This window comes from Pavona decussata, unplaced genomic scaffold (assembly GCF_977016875.1).
Source record: "Pavona decussata unplaced genomic scaffold, jaPavDecu1.1 SCAFFOLD_186, whole genome shotgun sequence".
Classification (NCBI taxonomy): domain Eukaryota; kingdom Metazoa; phylum Cnidaria; class Anthozoa; order Scleractinia; family Agariciidae; genus Pavona; species Pavona decussata.
The window spans coordinates 2,587,452-2,606,664 of record NW_028145595.1 but is presented as its reverse complement, the minus strand read 5'-3'; the positions used below and the strand labels follow the sequence as shown (position 1 = coordinate 2,606,664).

General features: G+C 37.7%; 1 protein-coding gene across 2 annotated transcripts; it reads left to right on the top strand.

Annotated features, from left to right (window-relative positions):
* The first annotated feature begins 1,193 nt into the window (after positions 1-1,193).
* LOC146462701 (calcyphosin-like protein) lies at positions 1,194-17,510 on the top strand. 2 transcript variants are annotated; one of them, XM_085085550.1, is made up of 7 exons: positions 1,194-1,346; positions 4,127-4,239; positions 7,343-7,439; positions 8,550-8,630; positions 9,981-10,078; positions 13,365-13,476; positions 14,423-17,510. In XM_085085550.1, exons 2-7 carry the CDS (start codon positions 4,157-4,159, stop codon positions 14,522-14,524), a joined length of 573 nt encoding a protein of 190 aa, XP_084941676.1. In that variant the 5' UTR covers positions 1,194-1,346; positions 4,127-4,156; the 3' UTR covers positions 14,525-17,510. The 2 variants fall into 2 exon arrangements, with proteins under 2 accessions (XP_084941676.1, XP_084941675.1); XM_085085549.1 differs by lacking the exon at positions 1,194-1,346 and adding an exon at positions 2,867-2,993.
* Positions 17,511-19,213: the final 1,703 nt, after the last annotated feature.

Genomic DNA, 19,213 nt, shown 5'->3' with positions numbered 1-19,213 from the left:
AAAAGAAAGAAAATGGTTTTTAAATTTTTCTACATTGTCAAGACTAATACCCTTGTATATCAGCCCGGTCAGTAAGTTGAGACGAGTTTCTAACTTGCAAGGAACTTAGTCACTAAGGAAGAACTAAGGGAAGATACACGCATTTCCGGACGATAAAGAGCAAATATCTGCTCAAAAAATCCAAGGGATACCATGGTAACCACTGGGAATCTGATACCACTGAAGATTAGACCTTCTTAATCAGTGTGTTGAGAAAAACACAAATTTGCGCCTTTCTGCGCGCGAATTCACGTTCGCGTCATGTTTGTGCCGAAACACGAGGAACGCATGCGTGTTCCGCGTCTCGCCTTGCCTACGCACCCGTACATAGATCCAAGAAAATTTTGACACCAATCTTTTCCTCTTTGACAATTTAAAATATCGCTACAGTCTTTCAAACTATTGTAGGGGCGCAGTGTGAAGGGGTGAGCGCGTCGGCCTTTTCGATTAGAAAGTGGCGGGTTAGACAAGACTTGAGGTACGAGATTGCAGTCTGTCTCTAACCCAGATATCGGCGCGCGACTGACTGCGGAGGGTAACCTTGCGATGGACTGGCGTCCTATTTAAACGGGAATTAGCAGTACTCTACGAATGTTTGGTTTATCAACTCTGTTGATAAACCAAACATTCGTTTCTACTCCCCACCAACGCAGCACCACAGTTTCTTTACAAACTAACTCCCTTATCTGGCGGTGCTCTGGTTTCTTCATGCCACACGCTTCATGCTTCGAATGAGAAGCGCGAATGTGGGATTAAGGCTCTCCCGTCAATTTTACGCTCCTTGCGTGGTCTGTAGCTTTTGAACAATGTAAATATGAGCTCTACAAACCAGTGTTTTCACAAGATGCCTGAAAATAATTGTAAATTACGCGCTAGTTGGTCAATATTTTTAAGCATGAATGATTTTGGAGAGCAAGTGACAGTTTTTGACTCAGTATGTGGGTATTTTAACTTAACTCGATTCAATTAAGCGCTTCGAAGTTTGTAACCATTCAAAATTGTATAATTACCAAAACTGAACTTGTAAGGATTATACCAGAGGGGGATTAATCGATCTACAAGTGGTATATCGAGAAGATTTGGTCTGAAGAGAATAAACACTTGGAGAATCGAAAATTAACATAAGCACAAAAGAAAACTACTTAGGCGTTTCCAATAATGCAAATATAGCTTTGTGTTGTCACAGGCCGCAGTATAAACACGCAAAGCTAATTTGCAAATCTTCAGCGTAATAACGCGTCTTAGAACTAACACACGCTAGTGTCTGCTAAACTTCAGTCGCTGACAGAGCTTCGGTCTTTTTTGAGGTAAGTGCAGTTTGTTTACGAAAAAAAGACCCTTAAATCCAATAAGAAACTAAACAAATATAGTCAATGATATTTATCTCGTCAACACTCGATAGCTAGCGAAACTTCGAGACAGTAGGTTTCTCTTTGTTAAACGCAATCAGTTCACGCTCATATAAAAGTTCACCTGTCCCCTTCTCGCGTTTGCCAACATAAGGAAAATACTCTCTAATAGCTTGTTGTTTGTCTCGCCATGTGCGTGCTAATTTACACCCAGGCCCGGTTTTTCTACACCAGTTGTATGCGGATAAGTCAGTATGAAGAAATTTCAGTATCGTGAACAATAGGCAACTGAATCCTAAGCTATATTTGTTGTAAGCTGGTTTAAAATCAAAAGAAAATGCTCTTATTTTCTCGTATTGTAGAGCCTAAAAAAATAATTAGAAAAGTAAAGCAAACGTAGGCAGTGAGATACCTTTTTCGTCCATCGCTATTTGCCATTTCTCTACTTCTTGCCAAAGCTAAAAACACGAGATTTCGGTATCCATTTTGTGACATGGCCTTCGCGAAAATATTGTGTCATTCATTTGAATTCGGTCAGTCTTATTACATTGATAGGTTTTCATCTACGTTACGTTAAGCGTCTTAGAAGTTTTCCTTCAACTATGTTAAGATTTCAGTTAAAGTTACTGGACTAAAGCAAAAACGATTCGCCAATGTTACTTATTATTTCCAGAAGGGCGAGTTGTTCAACAAGGCCTGTCTCGTGTACTGGTTTTGTCACTTAATAATTTATAAGAACGCTCAGTCTTCTCGAGAAAAATATTTTTCTCTTTGCAGTTGGAATCCACTGTGATATCACCACATTTATTCTTTGAATAATAACGCAAAGCGCCACGTGTTATTGCGGCCGGATAATAAGGTTTCTTCATGAATACCTTTTTCATATTAGTTGTCTGTTGTTCCTTCATATGAAGCAAGCTGGAGTGTTAACCCAACCTCAAATTTGCATTTTATGATTTGGTTTAAATCAACTCGTAAGCAACTAGATTCTAAACAAAATTTTATGTGTTTATTGCGGAGGACGCTCGCTCGGTTGAGCTAATCAAAAAATAGTCCGGCAATATTCTGAATGCATGGAAAACTTGGAGAGTGAATCAAGATTTGGGGTGATGGAGAATATTGGACAAACTGCAAATTTGTTTCAAGAAAATTATCTACCAAGCACTGTTATTTGAAGATAGAGATTTTTTAAAGAATTGGATCACTTATGAACAGGTCAAAAAGGGGGCTAGATTGAAACAATTTGCGCGTCACAAAACGACGCATCATGCAGTGCCACGGTCAAGAAAAAAGCTCATTCCTTGTATAAGAGTGCTTTCATACGTACACTCTATAAACAGACAACTGAAATCTACTGTTTGAAATCTTCGTCTACAATGTTGTTAGCGATGTCCAGTTTTCATGGTTAAATGATTTAGAGTAGCCTTAAAACTCTTTATACGTACGCGCATACGATGCTCATTAGCATTTTGTTCGCGCGCGCAACTCATGTGCTCTAAAAATAGAACAACTCTGGCCTGGCTACGAAGCACTTTTTACAAGGGAGTGTTCTGAGAAAGAATATTCTCGGTTGATCAGAGCAAAAGACGTGCACTGTAAGACATAGTAAGTGTATTTTTACTGTCCTTTATCTTATGCATGGTGTCTTGTGTCTTCTGTAGGTTCATTTGCTCTACTGCAACACAGTTGGTGTTAATTTAGTCGTAGCGTGTGAAACATCATCCGCTAAGCTGAGCTTTCGTTTTGCCTGATAAAAAGCTTAAAAATGTGCGTGGCTATAATATTCGTCTAGAGTCTTGGAGGCGAATTATTCAATCAGGATGCAAGTGTTTAGCACTGTCACAGGAACACGACGATGCTTTGTCTTTCGATAGAACTGTTTAGAGAAATGACAATCAAACTTTACACCCGTGTAAGCTTAGCTTCAGATTAATTTTTTTCAGCGGGTAGAAAAACATCCGAACTTGCGCCCAAAACACGCCGTCAGCAGAGAAAAGTTCTCGAAAACTTCTAGCTGCTACTGCCGTATACTGAATAGCAAAGCTATTTTTACAGTAGATTTTAGCTTAGAATTCATATGAAAAAAGAGAAGCCAACAACATACGCAGTATGCAGTAGAAAGCTTGTTTAATACACACTTCGTAGAGAAAATTAATATAAGAGAAAATACTTTTAGCGTGTCTTTATCTCTAGAATCCCCCATTTTTCTATTTCTGTAATTTTCACATACTAGATGGTATACTTGCCCATCCCAGGTTTACCCTTCATAGCATGTCGCTGGTACCCATTTATACACCAACAATGGAGAAGGTTGGGCTAAGGAAACAACATGGTAATGCCAAGATCAACGTAGCCTCCAACCAGCGACCCTCCAATCTTCCAACCATTTTATCAAGCAGGCTAACCACTACACGGCTAATATCAAAGAACAAATTCTCCTATCATTTCCCCATACTTTTCTTATAAAAGTACTGGGGAGAAGTTATTGAAATATCAAGAAAATTCAGCTTGAGTGATCACATCCTTAATTCTCATGACCTCAGGGTTTGAACAAGCATTGATATTACAAGGAGAAATTTGATGGTGATCACTGTTAGGGTTTAAAGGGTTAACCTCTACACTGCTACAGCTCCACAGTGTCCTAGAGAAGTGCTTGAAAAAATGCCAAGGTATTGACATGCATGGCATGACTGTCTTGCTTGTTTTAAAAATAATTTATCATTATTTTGGTCATACAGATTCTTGATAAATCATTGTCACTGACGAAAATGGCTGACGCTCCAGATTGCCTTGAAAAAGTACGACAAGCCTGTAAGAGAAGAGGAGCCACTAGCGTCAAAGGTTTGGGAAGGTCAGTACAAATAATGTTAAAAACCGGCAGAAAAGCTGCACATGTGTTTTTACCTAAAAGTTCTTTCCAAGTTGGGGTTGGAGCTTATCCACAAAACAATATGAAATCATTTTAATGCATTCTTGAATGAAGGGGTGTGGTTCATGTCCAGATTTTATAGCCTTTACGAAAACAGTTGTGTGAAGTCTTGAATGAAAGATAGGGCTTGAGATTAACAGGAGCCAACTAGTAAAAATGCAGTATCAGCTACTTGTAGTAAGCTTTGGTCTTTCACTAGCCAAGTACTGCAAGATCAAACAAAATTGAAAATTATTTATGCAAATTGAGAAAAGAGAACTAATATTATTAAAACTAGTAATAATCAAAGATTAGGAAGGTTTCTTCCCCGCACAATTGTTAATAGGAATTATCTTCCACAACAAGCCATGGATAACCAGTTCCGTGAGTTTTTAACATCAATGTAGACTGCTGTCTGTGGTGGTCCATGTATATCTTTACAAGGTAGCATCTAAAATAAAAGTGAAAAGTGTTTGATGATTTTGATCTCTGGCTCTCTCTCCTTTGACAAGTTGGTGATGTTGTCATCTGCCCCTGCAAAATCTGCATGAGATGCCAGATATGCGTCCCAAGATCCATTCATTCATCGATTGTCCCATACAATCTTGACTCCAATCTGTATTTAAAGTGCACCAAACCCCCAATTTTTTTCCCTTAAATAAATCTTTGCACCTGTTCGAAACATATTGCGCTATTTGGCTCCTTTTTTTAACCAAATCTTGACTTTTTAGAGGCTGTAAAAGTTACGAAATCTAGCCACCATCTGTCCCATCACCGAACTAGTAAGGGGCATGGGTCTATTCCTTACTTGACGTCACAAACTGACTTGCATTACATTAAGGTATCAGCCACCCTTCAGGACCGTCCGCGCGCGGATCGCTGTAGCGTTAGTTGTTTTTATAAAAAACCCTATAAACCATATATTTTTTAAAAGCTTAATAATTCCAGATTATGGATTTGAACTAACAAAAACTATTTACTTAAATGTGTTTCGAAATTGAAACGCTTTGTGTAAAAGTACACGTCTCTATAAATCATGTTCCACTCCCGCCGGAAATAAACGGAAGAAAACAATTAACATCGCATTCACTTCTCAACACGTTCCACTAAAAAACCGTGTCTCAGATTTTTGACAAGTGCGTTTGTTTCTCTTTTATTAGCAATGAAGTTGGGGAAGGCAATTAGTCAACACTTCCTGTGGAAAAAAAGCTCCAGCTTTAAAATCAAAAGGAGTATTAAAATTCGCAGACACTGTTTTGTAGAAGAGATATATGGCATCACTCTGGCCAAATTTTAGCGAAATTGATTGAAAGGCTGCCGACTTGGAGTTCAAAATGTACGAGCCGATCGGCAAAATTTGCGTTCGGAGATAAAATGGAAAATACATTTTTGGCGCCATCCTACCTGGAATGAGATTATAACACCTAAATGTTTATTCTGATTGATATCAGAGAGGGATTAATTTTCTCTAACAATAGGACTTTGATAGGTAACGTGTAACAGGAACAAACTTTCGCGGAAGGCAGCAGGAAATATAAATTATTTTGCTTCCAGTCAGTTCAATTACACCGCGTGTGGACAAAAGACAAAATTTGTTGAGATAAGTGAACGTACATGCATAGTAATTGTTTAATTTACAAACAACAATACGGTTTTCATGTAGCAATAAAAATATATTGTGTTTATTTCTTAAAATGTTGGCTAGGTTGGTAAAGATGCCGAAAACCAGTGCGAAATCAACACGAACGAAAGCGAAGCCGCCGATTGCTCGAAGGCCAAGAAATGAGGCCCGGTCTATTTCAAACGCTCTGCTCTTCTCGGAAGAATTAAAAACAGAATTTGTCTTGTGCGACGGACAGCTTTTATTCTCGCACTGGACTCTCTAGGTAGAACCAAGTCCATGCTTAGTCGCTGCATCTTCCATGACTTGGACTCTTCCCTGGCAAAATCGACAAGATACAGACTCGTCCAGTTTCTCAAGCAGCTTTTCGCTCGATGCGATAGCTCGACCGCTTATTGTTTTCCACGTTCCATCAGCAGATGGGGTCGTTGAGCTTAATTGGCTTTCTTCTTCTGGCTCTTCTAGCTGGATTTTGGAGCGGCTTGCACTCGCAGCAACTGTGGCATTTTCGCTTTTCTGAATATTCAACTCCTCGAGCCACTTCTCTTGCCGATAAACTGAGCTTTTGTCGATCTCTGCCAATTTTGCGGCCCATTGTTTGTCAAACTCGCTCTTTGATTTCTTTTTCGCTCTTGGTTTCGATGACGAAAACGGACACGACCTTTTCTTTTTTTGGGGGGGGGGGGGGGGCATTTTCACCGAAGCAAACGCTAAGTATCCACGGAGAATACTAAAGGCGAAAAAAAAACAACAACATGAAGACAATTCGCACGTGTTGTGTCGAAGCACGCACTCGGTATCACGTTACTAGTTCACAGACAAGTTAATTGATATGTGACACGGGTATGACAAATTTTGTCAACGATCAATTAATATAATTAACGAGAAAAAATCTTTTACCCTCGATATCTTTCGACAGAAATAATATTTTCTTCTGATTTTTTTTTTAAAGAAAGCTCTCAAGCATATCTATTTGAAAACGTTGAAATCTCAAATATGGCAGCGATCCGCGCGCGGACTGTCCTGAAGGGTGGCTGATACCTTAAGTCTTTGTGAAAATTTATGCAAAGCAGTTTGTGACGTCATGTAAGGAATAGACCCATGCCCCTTACTAGCTCGGTCATGGGACAGATGATGGCTAGATTTCGTAACTTTTACAGCCTATAAAAAGTCAAGATTTGGTTGAAAAAAGGCTCAATGCGTTTCAAACAGGTGCAAAGATTTATTTAAGGGAAAAAAATTTTGGGGGTTAGGTGCACTTTAATAGGAGTGCGTGCTTTCTACATCGAACGCAACAAAGACTGTTAGCAGATTTCATAGACTTCACTTTTTAAGTTAAAACAATAAGTTGGCACAGCTAAGATTCCAGTTCTTGTCCAGGCTTTAGAGCCCAAAGTTGATGATTATTTTGTCTTCATTTTTCAGAGCTTTTAGAATCTATGATGATGACAATAACAAGACTCTCAATGAAGATGAGTTTGTGACTGGTCTTGCGGATTATGGTGCTGGAGTTACTCCAGAGGTATGATCTTGTGGGAAAGCTACTTGTGACCAGAAAAAATCCATGCCCACCCCATGGAAGGTCATCAGAAATCCCTGGGGAGGGGGGGGGGGGGTGACTTATAAGTCAAAATTATAGAAGCAAAGTATGAAGCCAAACTGGAATTTCCTGAGGGGAGAGAGGGTATAAAACAGATAAACCTTCCATGGGGGGAGTATGGATATTTTTTTGGACCTGCACAATGGCATAAAATTTGAAGTTATTTCAAGTCTAAGGGTGATGTCCATTTGTCAGAAGTTGCCTGCCAGACCGGTCAATTCGTAAGCGGAATGCACCAATTTGAAGGATAAGTTTTATCCTTGTGCTTCAAATTACTTCAAGATACATGAAGATAGCGTGCACTATTGTCGGAGTGATTATTTTTCAAGATGGATGAAAACCTTAAGTGTGATCATTTAAATAAATGCTACTGAGCAGTACTTTCCTGTGGTGCTGTTTATTATGCTGCACAAGGTGGTTCTAACTTTTGAGTCTGTGGATGAAATCCTAAAGTGTGACCCATTCAAATGAAAGCTACTGAGCAGTACTTTCTTGTGGTGCTGTTTGTTATGCTGTACAAGGTGGCTCTTACTTTTGAGTCTGTGGATGAAATCCTAAAGTGTTACCATTCAAATGAAAGCTACTGGGTAGCACTTTCCTTTGGTGCTGTTTATTATGCTGTACAAGGTGGTTCTAACTTTTGAGTCCATGGATGAAGTCGAAAAGTGTGACGATTCAAATGAAAGCTAGTGAGCAGTACTTTCCTGTGGTGCTGTTTATTATGCTGTACCAAGAGATTCAAACTTTTGAGTCTGTGGATGAAATCCTTAAGTGTGGTCATTAAATAAAAGCTACTGAGCAGTACTTTCCTGTGGTGCTGTTTATTATGCTATACCAGCTGATTCTTTTTGTGAATTATGAAACATAAACCATGGCCATTCAAACTGATGTCAGCTGTTTTGAATTTCTTTCTGCTTACACAATTTCTAAAAATAAATAATTATTAAGGTTATGTTGTTAATTTTTCTTAATCCTTACCAAACCTTCAGGTCTGGAGTAAAATGATTCATGTTGTTTTTTTTCTGCCTGCAGGAGGCAAAGGAGTTGTTCAGATATTTTGACAGATCTGGCGAAGGATCAATCGATGTTGATGAGTTCATGCTTGCATTCAGAGTAAGTGACAGTATGATTCTTGATTATACTCTTTAAGCCCTAACAGTGATCAACCTCAAATTTCTCCTTGTAATATCAATGCTTATTCAACCCTTGAGGTCATGATCACCCAAGGTGAATTTTCTTTAAATTTTAATAACTTCTCTGCAGTACTTTTATAAGAAAAGTATGAGGGGACTAGATAGGAGAATTTGTTCTTTGATATAATCAAACATGTAGGTCATGGGAATGATGGGATTAATTTATCACTTAAGATAAAATGTCTTGATTATCAAACAGATTCTCCTAACTCTTACCATAAGAAATGTATTGGAACAATGAGAAGAATCTGCATTTTGATATCAGACCTTAATAGGTTCATAAACTCATTGCCAATAGATGAGTAAGGGGGAGGTGCGCGAGAGTCAGATGGGGCCTCATGCAATTCTGCCAGCTGAGTGCAAACAGTATCGGCAACAACCCTGTGAGCTGACCCACCTACCAGCTTGTGTGGCCATGGAAACCGACACTCAGTGGAAACTAGGAGAAGATACTTATGACATCCCTACTTACAGTGTAGCACAGCACACTAACCCAAAAAGGGGGTGGGGATTGGGAGCAAACAGTCTCAAGTGCCAAACTTGTAACAGGCAATCACTAAAATGATCTGCTGGCAAAGGGAGAATAATTATTGTAAAGTAGCAAAGCCCCTGCAAAAACCATATGGCCACGAAATCTTGACCCAAAGTCCTCAGGCGCTTTGGCCAGCAGTTGGTCGCCAGGAGAGACTCTGGACCAACCGCTGGCCAAAGAGCCTGGGAACTCTGGGTACGAGATTCCATTTAGCCACATTTAATATTATTGCCATGTACCATTTTATTTCTCTTAGCTCTGAAATTCAAAATGCAGCAAGTATTTTCTCTTTCACTTTGAAACTGAAAGCATTCCTCTTGACATAACGTAACCTAACATAAACCTATAAGTTTTCTTTCTTTTTTTTTGTTCTCTCACTTTCTTTATTTTCACTTCTTGTTAGCCTAATTATGCTTTAAACATAAAGGTAATTTAATAAATGTCTTAGCTCTGCTCTATTTCTACCCTGCCACTGATTTTGTCATTATTCTATTGTTAAATTGTGTATGTTACAGCAGTTTATGATAGAGGGAGTCTGTTATTAAAAGACCCTCTGGTTTCTCATGGGCGTCCTTGACACGTTTATTTAATCTTTATTACTTACATGTATAATGTACATCTACAGTGGCAAAATATACAGTAAACAATTCAGTTTGATTCAGGGTGATCTAGTTAAAATCACCAACATGCTATATGCATTTAATGCTTAATGCTGCAATCCTAAATAATTTATTGCAGAAGCCCTTGACTGGTTCTAGATTAGCCGTGGTTAAAAAGGCATTTGAGAAAGCTGATAAGACTGGCGATGGCGTTATAACCACAGACGATCTGAAGAAGTAAGTTGACTTCATCCCATTATCAACATACTTGTAAATTCTTCACTTTGGTCTCTATATAGTATTACTTTGTAATACAGTGGACTCCTGTTAATTCGAACCTTCAACACAAATTGAAAAAGCTTCAAGTTATTGGGAGTTAAGAACAAATAACCTGAAATAAGAAAAAAAACAGTGTCTACTGTGTAATTACTATTCATACAGTGTACGATTTAATCACATTTAATGATATTGAAGTTGAGTGTAAATGTAGCAATACTGTATTTCTAAATTGTAAATCTGAACATAACGTAACATGAAACAAAACAAAGCAAAGCAGCAGGAGAAGACTAGGTACTGCAAACATTGCAATCAAAGACAAACATGGTTCCATTTATCAACGATAAAATATAGAAAACAAGAAGCTGATAGCAGCTTAAACGGGCAGTGTCACCGATTTTTTGTGTCACTTTGAATAGCCAAAAAACATTTTTAAATCGATGGAATCGCCAAAAGAATGGTTCAGTTTTGTTAACAATAACCCTAATAATGCACAGAAACTAGTATTAATAATATGATCTTTTGCTGCGGATGGCTAGGATGGAAATGGATTGCAACTTGAAAAAATTGGCCAGTTTTTTTAAGTTCCTCCTGTGTATTGTTGAGAAGTCATCAAAAACTGCTTATAATTTGTTCTTCCCCGGATAAATACCTTGATATTTCCTTCTCGGTGCTCTAAAATCAATTTCATGTTAGAGAAAAGATTCTTTGTCAAATATTTGAGCCATTTTGACGAAAATATAGCAAAATCGCTGTGACAATGTCCCTTTAAACTCTGGCCATATTTGACTAAATGCTGCATAAGCTCACAATCAAAGTGACAACAACAACTTTATTTTACATTTCCTTCTATTTTCAAGAATTTTGAAATTGTTATATATTACAGACCTAACACATAGTACACACAATAATACTTTTAACTTTTAACATACAAATTATTATACTTCACTCTGAATATATGTTATATATAAGGAAATGCCTAGCAGCTAGATAACCACGAAAATGTTCCTTGCGGTATTGGTGACAAGTCCAGCACTTTTGGCTGAAAAATAATGAATAAAGAATTTATTAGAAATTTTAAGGTACATCCTTATACACAGCCAAATTTCAGCTTCTTTGGTCACGAGCCCCGATCAAATTTTCTCCTCTGTTGTCCCGCAAACCCCTTTCCTTTAAATATATCAATCTCCTTATACTCAAATATCAATCCAGACATCCGAAGCAAGAAGCAAGGTTTCAAAAGATAAATAACATTTCATTGCATTTCAGACATGTGCTATAACGCAATAACACAGTCACGCAGTACAGATTATACTCAACTCGTACCTCGATCCATCGCTTGTATACTGCAGCTGACGATATAGATTGCTTTCTTCGTCTCTCAACATGCTATCATCTTTTTGTTGTAACAGTTCCGCTCAACGTGCTAAAAGCAACCGTTCGCGAACGCTTCACGGCCAACGTCATCTTGAATCAAAACAACAATGACAAAAAGAATACAATGTGTAGGCCACATTCAAGTGTTTTACGCTTTATATTGTGGTGATTGCATGTAACGCAAACGTTTGAAAATGTTTCCCTCATCACTCTTCAAGTGCAGATACTTACAGGTCTGGACAGAAATTAGTTAACAGGTACTCATAAAGACTTCCTGAGGTACTTTTCTCCATGAATTCTAAAGTCGCATTTTTATTCATTTGTCTTGCATCCTCCTTCTAACATTTGGCATGTCGTTTGGTTATATATGAAGTCTTGGGACAATCGCAACACACACAAACACACACACACACCAAAAGAAAAAAAAAAGAATGTGACCCAGTCATGAACTTAACTCCCTCACGCCCCGCGTAATGAGCTGAAGGGAAATGGAAATTGCTGTGAGTTAGTGGAAGGTTCGAATTATTGAGGGTTCGAGTTATCATACAAAGTTGAAAATTTGTAATTTAACACCGAAAAAAAAAAACTAGTAACGTGATTATTCTCCTCATAAACTTTACGGACTATTGTATTAAATTAAGATCAGAAATCGTTCCTACTCCCCCATCCCCATGCTATTAACCTTTTTAGTTTTGTTTTTGTTTTTGTTTTTTGTTTTTTGGTGTGTTTTGTTTTGTTTTGTTTTTTGTTTTATTCAGAATTAATTAATTATTTTATTATATTCATTTTCCTAATGTATGTAAGTAACACCTGGTGTAAATAAGCAATGCATATTGTAATATCGGAGGCCATAGTAGGGTACTTTGTCGTTGTAATTTGTAATTTGTTATACGTGAAATTTTTACGCGGTATGTCCTGAGGGGGCATACTGTGTTTAAAACGGGTCGATTTTTTTTTTCCTTCGTCGTAGCCACGAATCGGTACATTAATTTATTCATTAAACTCTCCCCTCTCCTACTCGGGATGTATTGTTCTGATTGTCTTCAACAACAGCAGGCCAATCAACATCCATTCTTGTCTCTTTAATCGCGAGGGAAGGGGACCCACTCACCCCTACCTGTGTGACGTCAACGCATCATTTGATATATTTTTTAAAAATGGATTAAATTGTCGCCCCATATTGTTAACATGTTGTGGACTCAAGTGTGCCGTTTTCAAACGGAAATTTCACCATTTTGAAGCGGTGAATCGAAAGAATAACTTCTAAGAAGCACCAGACATTTAAAACCGTGGAAATTGGTGAGTTCCTGGCGAAGGAATCGTGCTTTGTTTGACAGTCTTAGACCACGATGCCAGACTAAAAAGAGGCCATTGAGAAGCTTACGTTATCATAATGGAATTTCACAAATTTCCAGTGATAGTCTGAGTCGCGTAACACAAGGGAAACAACGTAACGCGATCGTCGTGACTCAAACTAATCCATTAGCAAGGATAGTTTTATCAATCGGGCAAGCATACAGTTGGAATAAATAAATCAGCCCCAGCATAACGCGTAATGCCAGTATAACAGGCATCTTGTTTAAAGATGTGTTACTTTAAGTAATAATATTGAAAAAAGAAAAAATAATGAGTTCATTGTACTTCTAACTGGAAAAAGATGTTGAGTTGAAGTCAAATTTCTTTGGTGCAACCTTGGGGCAACATTTTTTGAAGGCATTAAAGGCCCCATTAAGAAAATCTGGTGAATTTGAGCTAAAACAACAAAAGCTATCAAAAACGTGCTATACAGCTGTAGGTCAGCCATGTATCAAGCCCTTCAATTATTGGGAGCATGAAGGTGAACTTGATAATAAAATTGTCTTTTCCTTAGGGTGTACAATGCCAGAGAACATCCCAAGTACAAAAATGGAGAGATGACAGAGAAAGAGGTCTTTGTGGAGTTTTTAAAGAACTTTGAACCCAATGACGAAAAAGATGGAAAGGTTAGTGCAAGACTTTACTTACCGTTATTCCAGATGACCGAGAAAGAGGTTTGTAGGCCAAAATAGAGCTGATTTTGAGCAGTTTCAAGGCTGCCACCTAACGGGCGGCTGGTCACCAGGGGTGCCTGAGTTGCGAGTATGGGCAACCAGATTTCTGTTCAAAGAGCGCGCATGGGTGCTCAAATTTTTGCACAGTAGTAGACATCAATTTCTTTGTAAATTTAGATTCATTAGCTGAACTTTAACCAACGAAACTGTTGTTATAGTTAGCAAAAATTCCAACGTAACAAGTTTTCCAAAAATTACCTAAACAAGCACGTAAACTGTGAAGATATTCGCAATTATTTGGAAGTCTTGTAAGGAGTTGAAGTCTGGGTCTGTGATTTAGCTCCAAGATATGGAATAGGGCTGGGGTAAATCAATTTTTCCAGGGTCTTGCATTTATATAACGTGGTACGATGTTTGTGTGATATGTTTAACATGAGTAAAGAAATGTAACAAGGATAAAATTTGTGTTGGTTGCACGGATGCAATGCATGCTTCGTTTTCTTGGCCGCAAAACTAATTTTAATACCGGGCAAAGCGCCTTTTTTCGTGCTAAATTTCAAAAATTTTCTCGGGTTTTGCCTGCCTGAAGATGGCATCCTCGCAACAGGTAAGCATTAACATCATTCTTTTGTTTCCGTACTAATACATTTTCAGGCTTTCCATCTTTGATGAATGATTTGGAACTTTCTCTTTTAATAAAACACTTGCCTGTATTTCTTTTTTAAAAGACAGACTGATGTATTTACATGTTGCTTAAGCTCCCTATTGTTGTGTTCGCATCAGGTCCTGAAGTTAATTCTGTGGGCTTCCAACAATCTGGCTTGGGCTCCTCAATGTCAATTTTCAGTATCATAATTGTCATCTCTTATCCATTTCGTTTTATTTTTCTGATCTATAGGTAACATTTGACGAATTTAAGGAGTACTACTCTTGCGTTGGGGCAGGCATTGATAATGACGCCTACTTTGATCTGATGATCAGGAATGCATGGAAATTATAATCATCTTTAGCACCATGCAACTTTGGAGAGTTGCTCTGGATTTCGTTTGCTAGGTTGTTGGTCACTTCGGCTGATCAGTACAGTGTCTTAACACAAAGAGACTATAAAACATAATTGTTAAATGTTAGCATCATTTTTGTTTGTTAAATTTTAATTTAGATTCCTTTTTTGTTTTGACAACTTGCTTTTAGAAGTTCCAACATCTTTGCCATAAAACTGTTTCGTGGTACTGTAAGTAGCTCCAATTCAAAAAGCAACAACTTTTTCAGATTTACTCCTAAAACCTGGAAAAGTCTGTGTATGATAACTCACTACCATGAAGAATTTTTCTTAAAGGACCCTAGTCAGCCTCCGGCATTTTCGATGCCATCGAAATTATTGATATTGCATGATGACGCATATTGCTTTACTGTAAGTTGTGTTCCTGAAAGTATGTTTCATTATCTTTGGTGGTTTCACAGTGATTTCGTTCATTTTGACATGCTCCCAGTTAAATATAATAGCCAAACTCTCGCATATAAACAAGAACAAAGGTGTGGCTGACTAGGGCCCTTTAAGTTTTTCGCCAAACTCTTTTTCTTTTGTGAAGCTAACAAGCAATGAAAGTGTTTGGTTTTTCTGTCAACTGGATTGATAGCTAGAGGTAATTTGGCCACTGTAAAGAGATTTGAGAGCTGGCATTTTGAGTTTTAGCCCTTTGTCAGAGCTTGGATTTGCCCTGACAAAGGACTGATGTTAAAACATCAGCTCTTGAAACACTTGATAGTTGCCTCATTACTCTATGCTCTTTGTTGATGAAACCAAAACGATGAAAGTGCAAGTCTAGTGCTGAGTTGGTAGGATTTTACCTTAACTTCTTTATGCAGTTAATTCTAGCAAATGGAACATTGAGTATGCCTTTGTTAAAGAACCCCTTAAATAACTTGTTTTTTACAGTATTGATATGGTTAGGAACCTTATTAAACTATACTTAAATATGTCTTCAAGAGTGTGGCTTTTCATAAGTTATGTGTAGCAGAAGTGTCTTTTTACCAGTCTCACTTGACTTTCCCTGAGAAAGAGGAAGGCCGCTTAAGGTCCCAGCATCAATATGGATATTCTCCCCACTGTTAATATATTTTGTATGGCATTAGTTAGGAGAATTAATTTAAAAATCAAGTCTTCACCTTTGGTGATATCACTCCATATTTTTGTGACCTGATTGTTTCATCAAGCAGAGATATTGTAAGGAGACTGAAATAAGATGTTGGTGACAGTTAGGGCCTAACCCTTTCACTCCCATGATCTGAATGTTAATTCTCCAAACTGACTGCCATACATTTCTCTGAAAGTTAGTTCACAGAATTTGGTGTTACATCATTGAACAATATCATCTAGTTGATGGTTTTCTTTATTCTCATCACCTGTTTTGTTGACAATACTTTGACAATGTAAGGAGAAATCACATATTGATCACTCCTGGTAGTGAAATAAGTTAAAGGGGAACTGTTGCAGATAGTTTGCTTTTTTCTTATCAAAGCTACTAAAACATTTAGCATAGAACTTTCTCTCTAACATGAAATTGTTGGTAGAGCAATGAGAGGAAAACATGAAGTGATTTCTCCAATGAAGAACAAACTATAAATCAGATGTAGCAACTTCTCCAAAATACACAGGAAGAACTTGAAAAAATTGTCCAATTTCTTCAAGTTGTAATCCATATCCATCCAAGCCATCTGCAACAGAAGATAACAAATCCTACCTTATGTATACTCGTAGGGTAATTGTTGACAAAACTGAATCATGATTTTAACATTTTCATGGACAAATATGCTTTTTTGCTATTTTAAGGCACTAAAAATCGGTGCCTCCTTTTGTTAGTTCACATGTTCTGTGCATCATGAGATAGTCAGAGAAACCCCTTTTTAAGGATGGTACTTCCTGAGACAAAGATATTTTTACAGGGTTTATGACTATGAGGTAAAATGCGTCTTAGCAAGGTGAATTTTTTGGAAACTAAAAATAATCTGGAAAGTCATACTATGCTGGAAAAAAAATGCCATTATTGTTGTGTTTTATTAAAGCTTTTTAGAATAATATATTGTTGCCTAGCAATCTCTAAAAACAATTGTGGTTATTTCCAGTTTCCTTTTTGGATCTCAAAAAACTTTGCTGAGATTTGCTTCTCCTGCATGGTCATATTGAAGGGCTGGGAGCATAACTGATGTAAGAGTGCATTATTTTCAGATTGTGTTTTGTTGTTTAAGCTCAGATTAACCAGAGTTTTTGCTTGTAGCCTTGAATTCCTTCAGGAAACGTTGCTCCAATGTTTTATCCACTGCTTTGTGCTTCGATTTGCGATACAGAAATCTTGCTTAAAATCATGTTTCTAGTGCACACAAAGCGCAAAACAGCAGATAAAGCATTGGAACGTTGCCTGAAGGGATTCAAGGCCACATGGAAAAACTCTTACTAGTGAATCAGAGCTATAACAACAAAATGCAATCTGAAATGCACTTCAGGTTTGCTCCCAGCCTTCAATTGATAAACTATGCAAAGAATACTTTTGTGTTAGGGATTGATACACATTGTAAAAGTCAAATGGCTGGAATCAAGTGGTGAAAGGCTCGGGAAAGAGTGCTGTCATTATTTACATTTTATAGCTTATAACTTAGAGGGGATCTTTTACACTCGAGTGAACAAGACTTGTAATTTAGTAAATTATATGAAAAGTGTTATAATTTTATCGTTTCAAGATTTTACCTTCCCTCTTTCAGTTTTGCTTGTAATGTTAACTTTAACGAACCATCACTTGGCAAAAGTGTGCAGAACAGCATATGCCAGTAGGATGTTTTTCTTCACCAGCCTTGCCGAAAATACAGAGCCTTTTAAAGTACCTTTTATAGAGTGTCCATTTTACAGAAACACAAGAATTTGTCATTTCTTAATCACATTATGCTTACTGTTATGATTTTAACCGCGTTTGAATAAATTCCTCTTAAACATTGTTGTATTCCACAGATGTTGGTGCTGACACAATACACTGACCCTGACAAAGTAACCCTCATGCCCCCTTCCCTTGACTACTAAGTCAAAGTCAATACAACAGGTTTCAGGGAATGGAGAAAACTTCTCTCTTCTCCGCGAAGGCCTCTTTTGCGCTCAAGCAGAGACAAGTGAGGGACTTGAAAGAGTTAAATAACAAGGGGCACATGCTCCCTTTTCCTCCATTTCCCTTTAATTTCTTCCCATTTCTGACTTTTCACTCGTTTTTTATGAAGGAGCCTCAATGGAGAAGAGAAGGACATTTTTGATTAGACCCTTTGCACAAAGAAGTCATTTATGACCCATGCCCCCTAAAACAATGAGATGAAATTGCAATGAAACGGACAAAGCACATCAAATTTGATGTACATTACACACTTAAATGCAAACCATCAAAGGGAGCAGAGATTTTATGGCAGTTTGAGTTATCAACATATTATGAGGAACTGTATGGCCACCATGCTGAAAGGCACGACTTGGCTCTCCCAATATGACAGCCAAAATTTTAGTTTACTGTTATCTTGTAAATATTAATTACTTTGCCATTTGTACTGGAGTTTTGTGTGAACAATACCAAAACATGAATAAGGGACAGGAATGAGTGTTCGTATTATAGAGGTGTCTGTTTTAGAGAAGTAGGCTTTATATGGATTTCGGTCTCTCAGGGACCAAGTGAACTGTCCATAACAGAGAGGTGTCTGTAAGGAGAGGTTCCACCGCACTTAATTTTAGCTTACAAAATGTGATTTTCAAAACTCCATTCTTTAACTTCACTACATTTTTCCAATATATTTATTTTAGGTCATCTCATGTTGGGTATTGGAATTTTTACATTATTTTGAATCCATTGGCTAGTTTTAGGTTGTGGTCCGGGGGGGGGGGGGGGGGTTACTTCCTTATAAGAGGCTAATGGGGATGTGCCGCTGGATGGGGTCACATTTTCACGACTGGATTGACTAGAATGGGGTCGCACATTTTCGGATTTTTAGGGTGAGAAAATTCTATCAAGTAGGGATTCAAAATGGTCTAGGTTAAAAAGTTCAGAAAGTTGTTGTTTATTAAATGTAACAATCACCTCACATTACATTCCGTTCTTGAAAGTAGATGCATAAATAGAAAGTGACTTTGTTGGGATTGCGAAAATTACATTTTCCCAAAAAGTGACTAAGATGGGGTCTATAACTGGCCACAAAATAGCCTATAATGGGGCAGGGGCTCTGAGAGGCCAGCGGCACATACCCAGCAAAACTTAACCCAAGTACCCCCCCCCCCCCCCCCCCCGGGGTTGTGGCTACTTGAAAAGCAGCCTTACTGTGGTCAAGAAAGATTACATTACATTACTTTCTGATCATGTGACTAGTTACAAAATTACCAACATTTTCAAAGCAATCACTGCTGCTTTTATTGAGATGAAACCATCATTATATTAGGCACATTACCCTCATAAAAATAATTTTTATTTATTTATATAATATTTACTATTTCAGGTGTCAAAACATCACAGCATTCACTTTCAGAAAAATGAGCTTACATGAACATTAAATATTTGTAAATTTTACAAAAATAATGGAAGGAAATTATACAAAGACCCTTTTACTTTTTAATTCTCCACCCCCAAAAATCAGACAACTCCAATGTGTGGATGAGATTTTTCTTAGCCCCCTC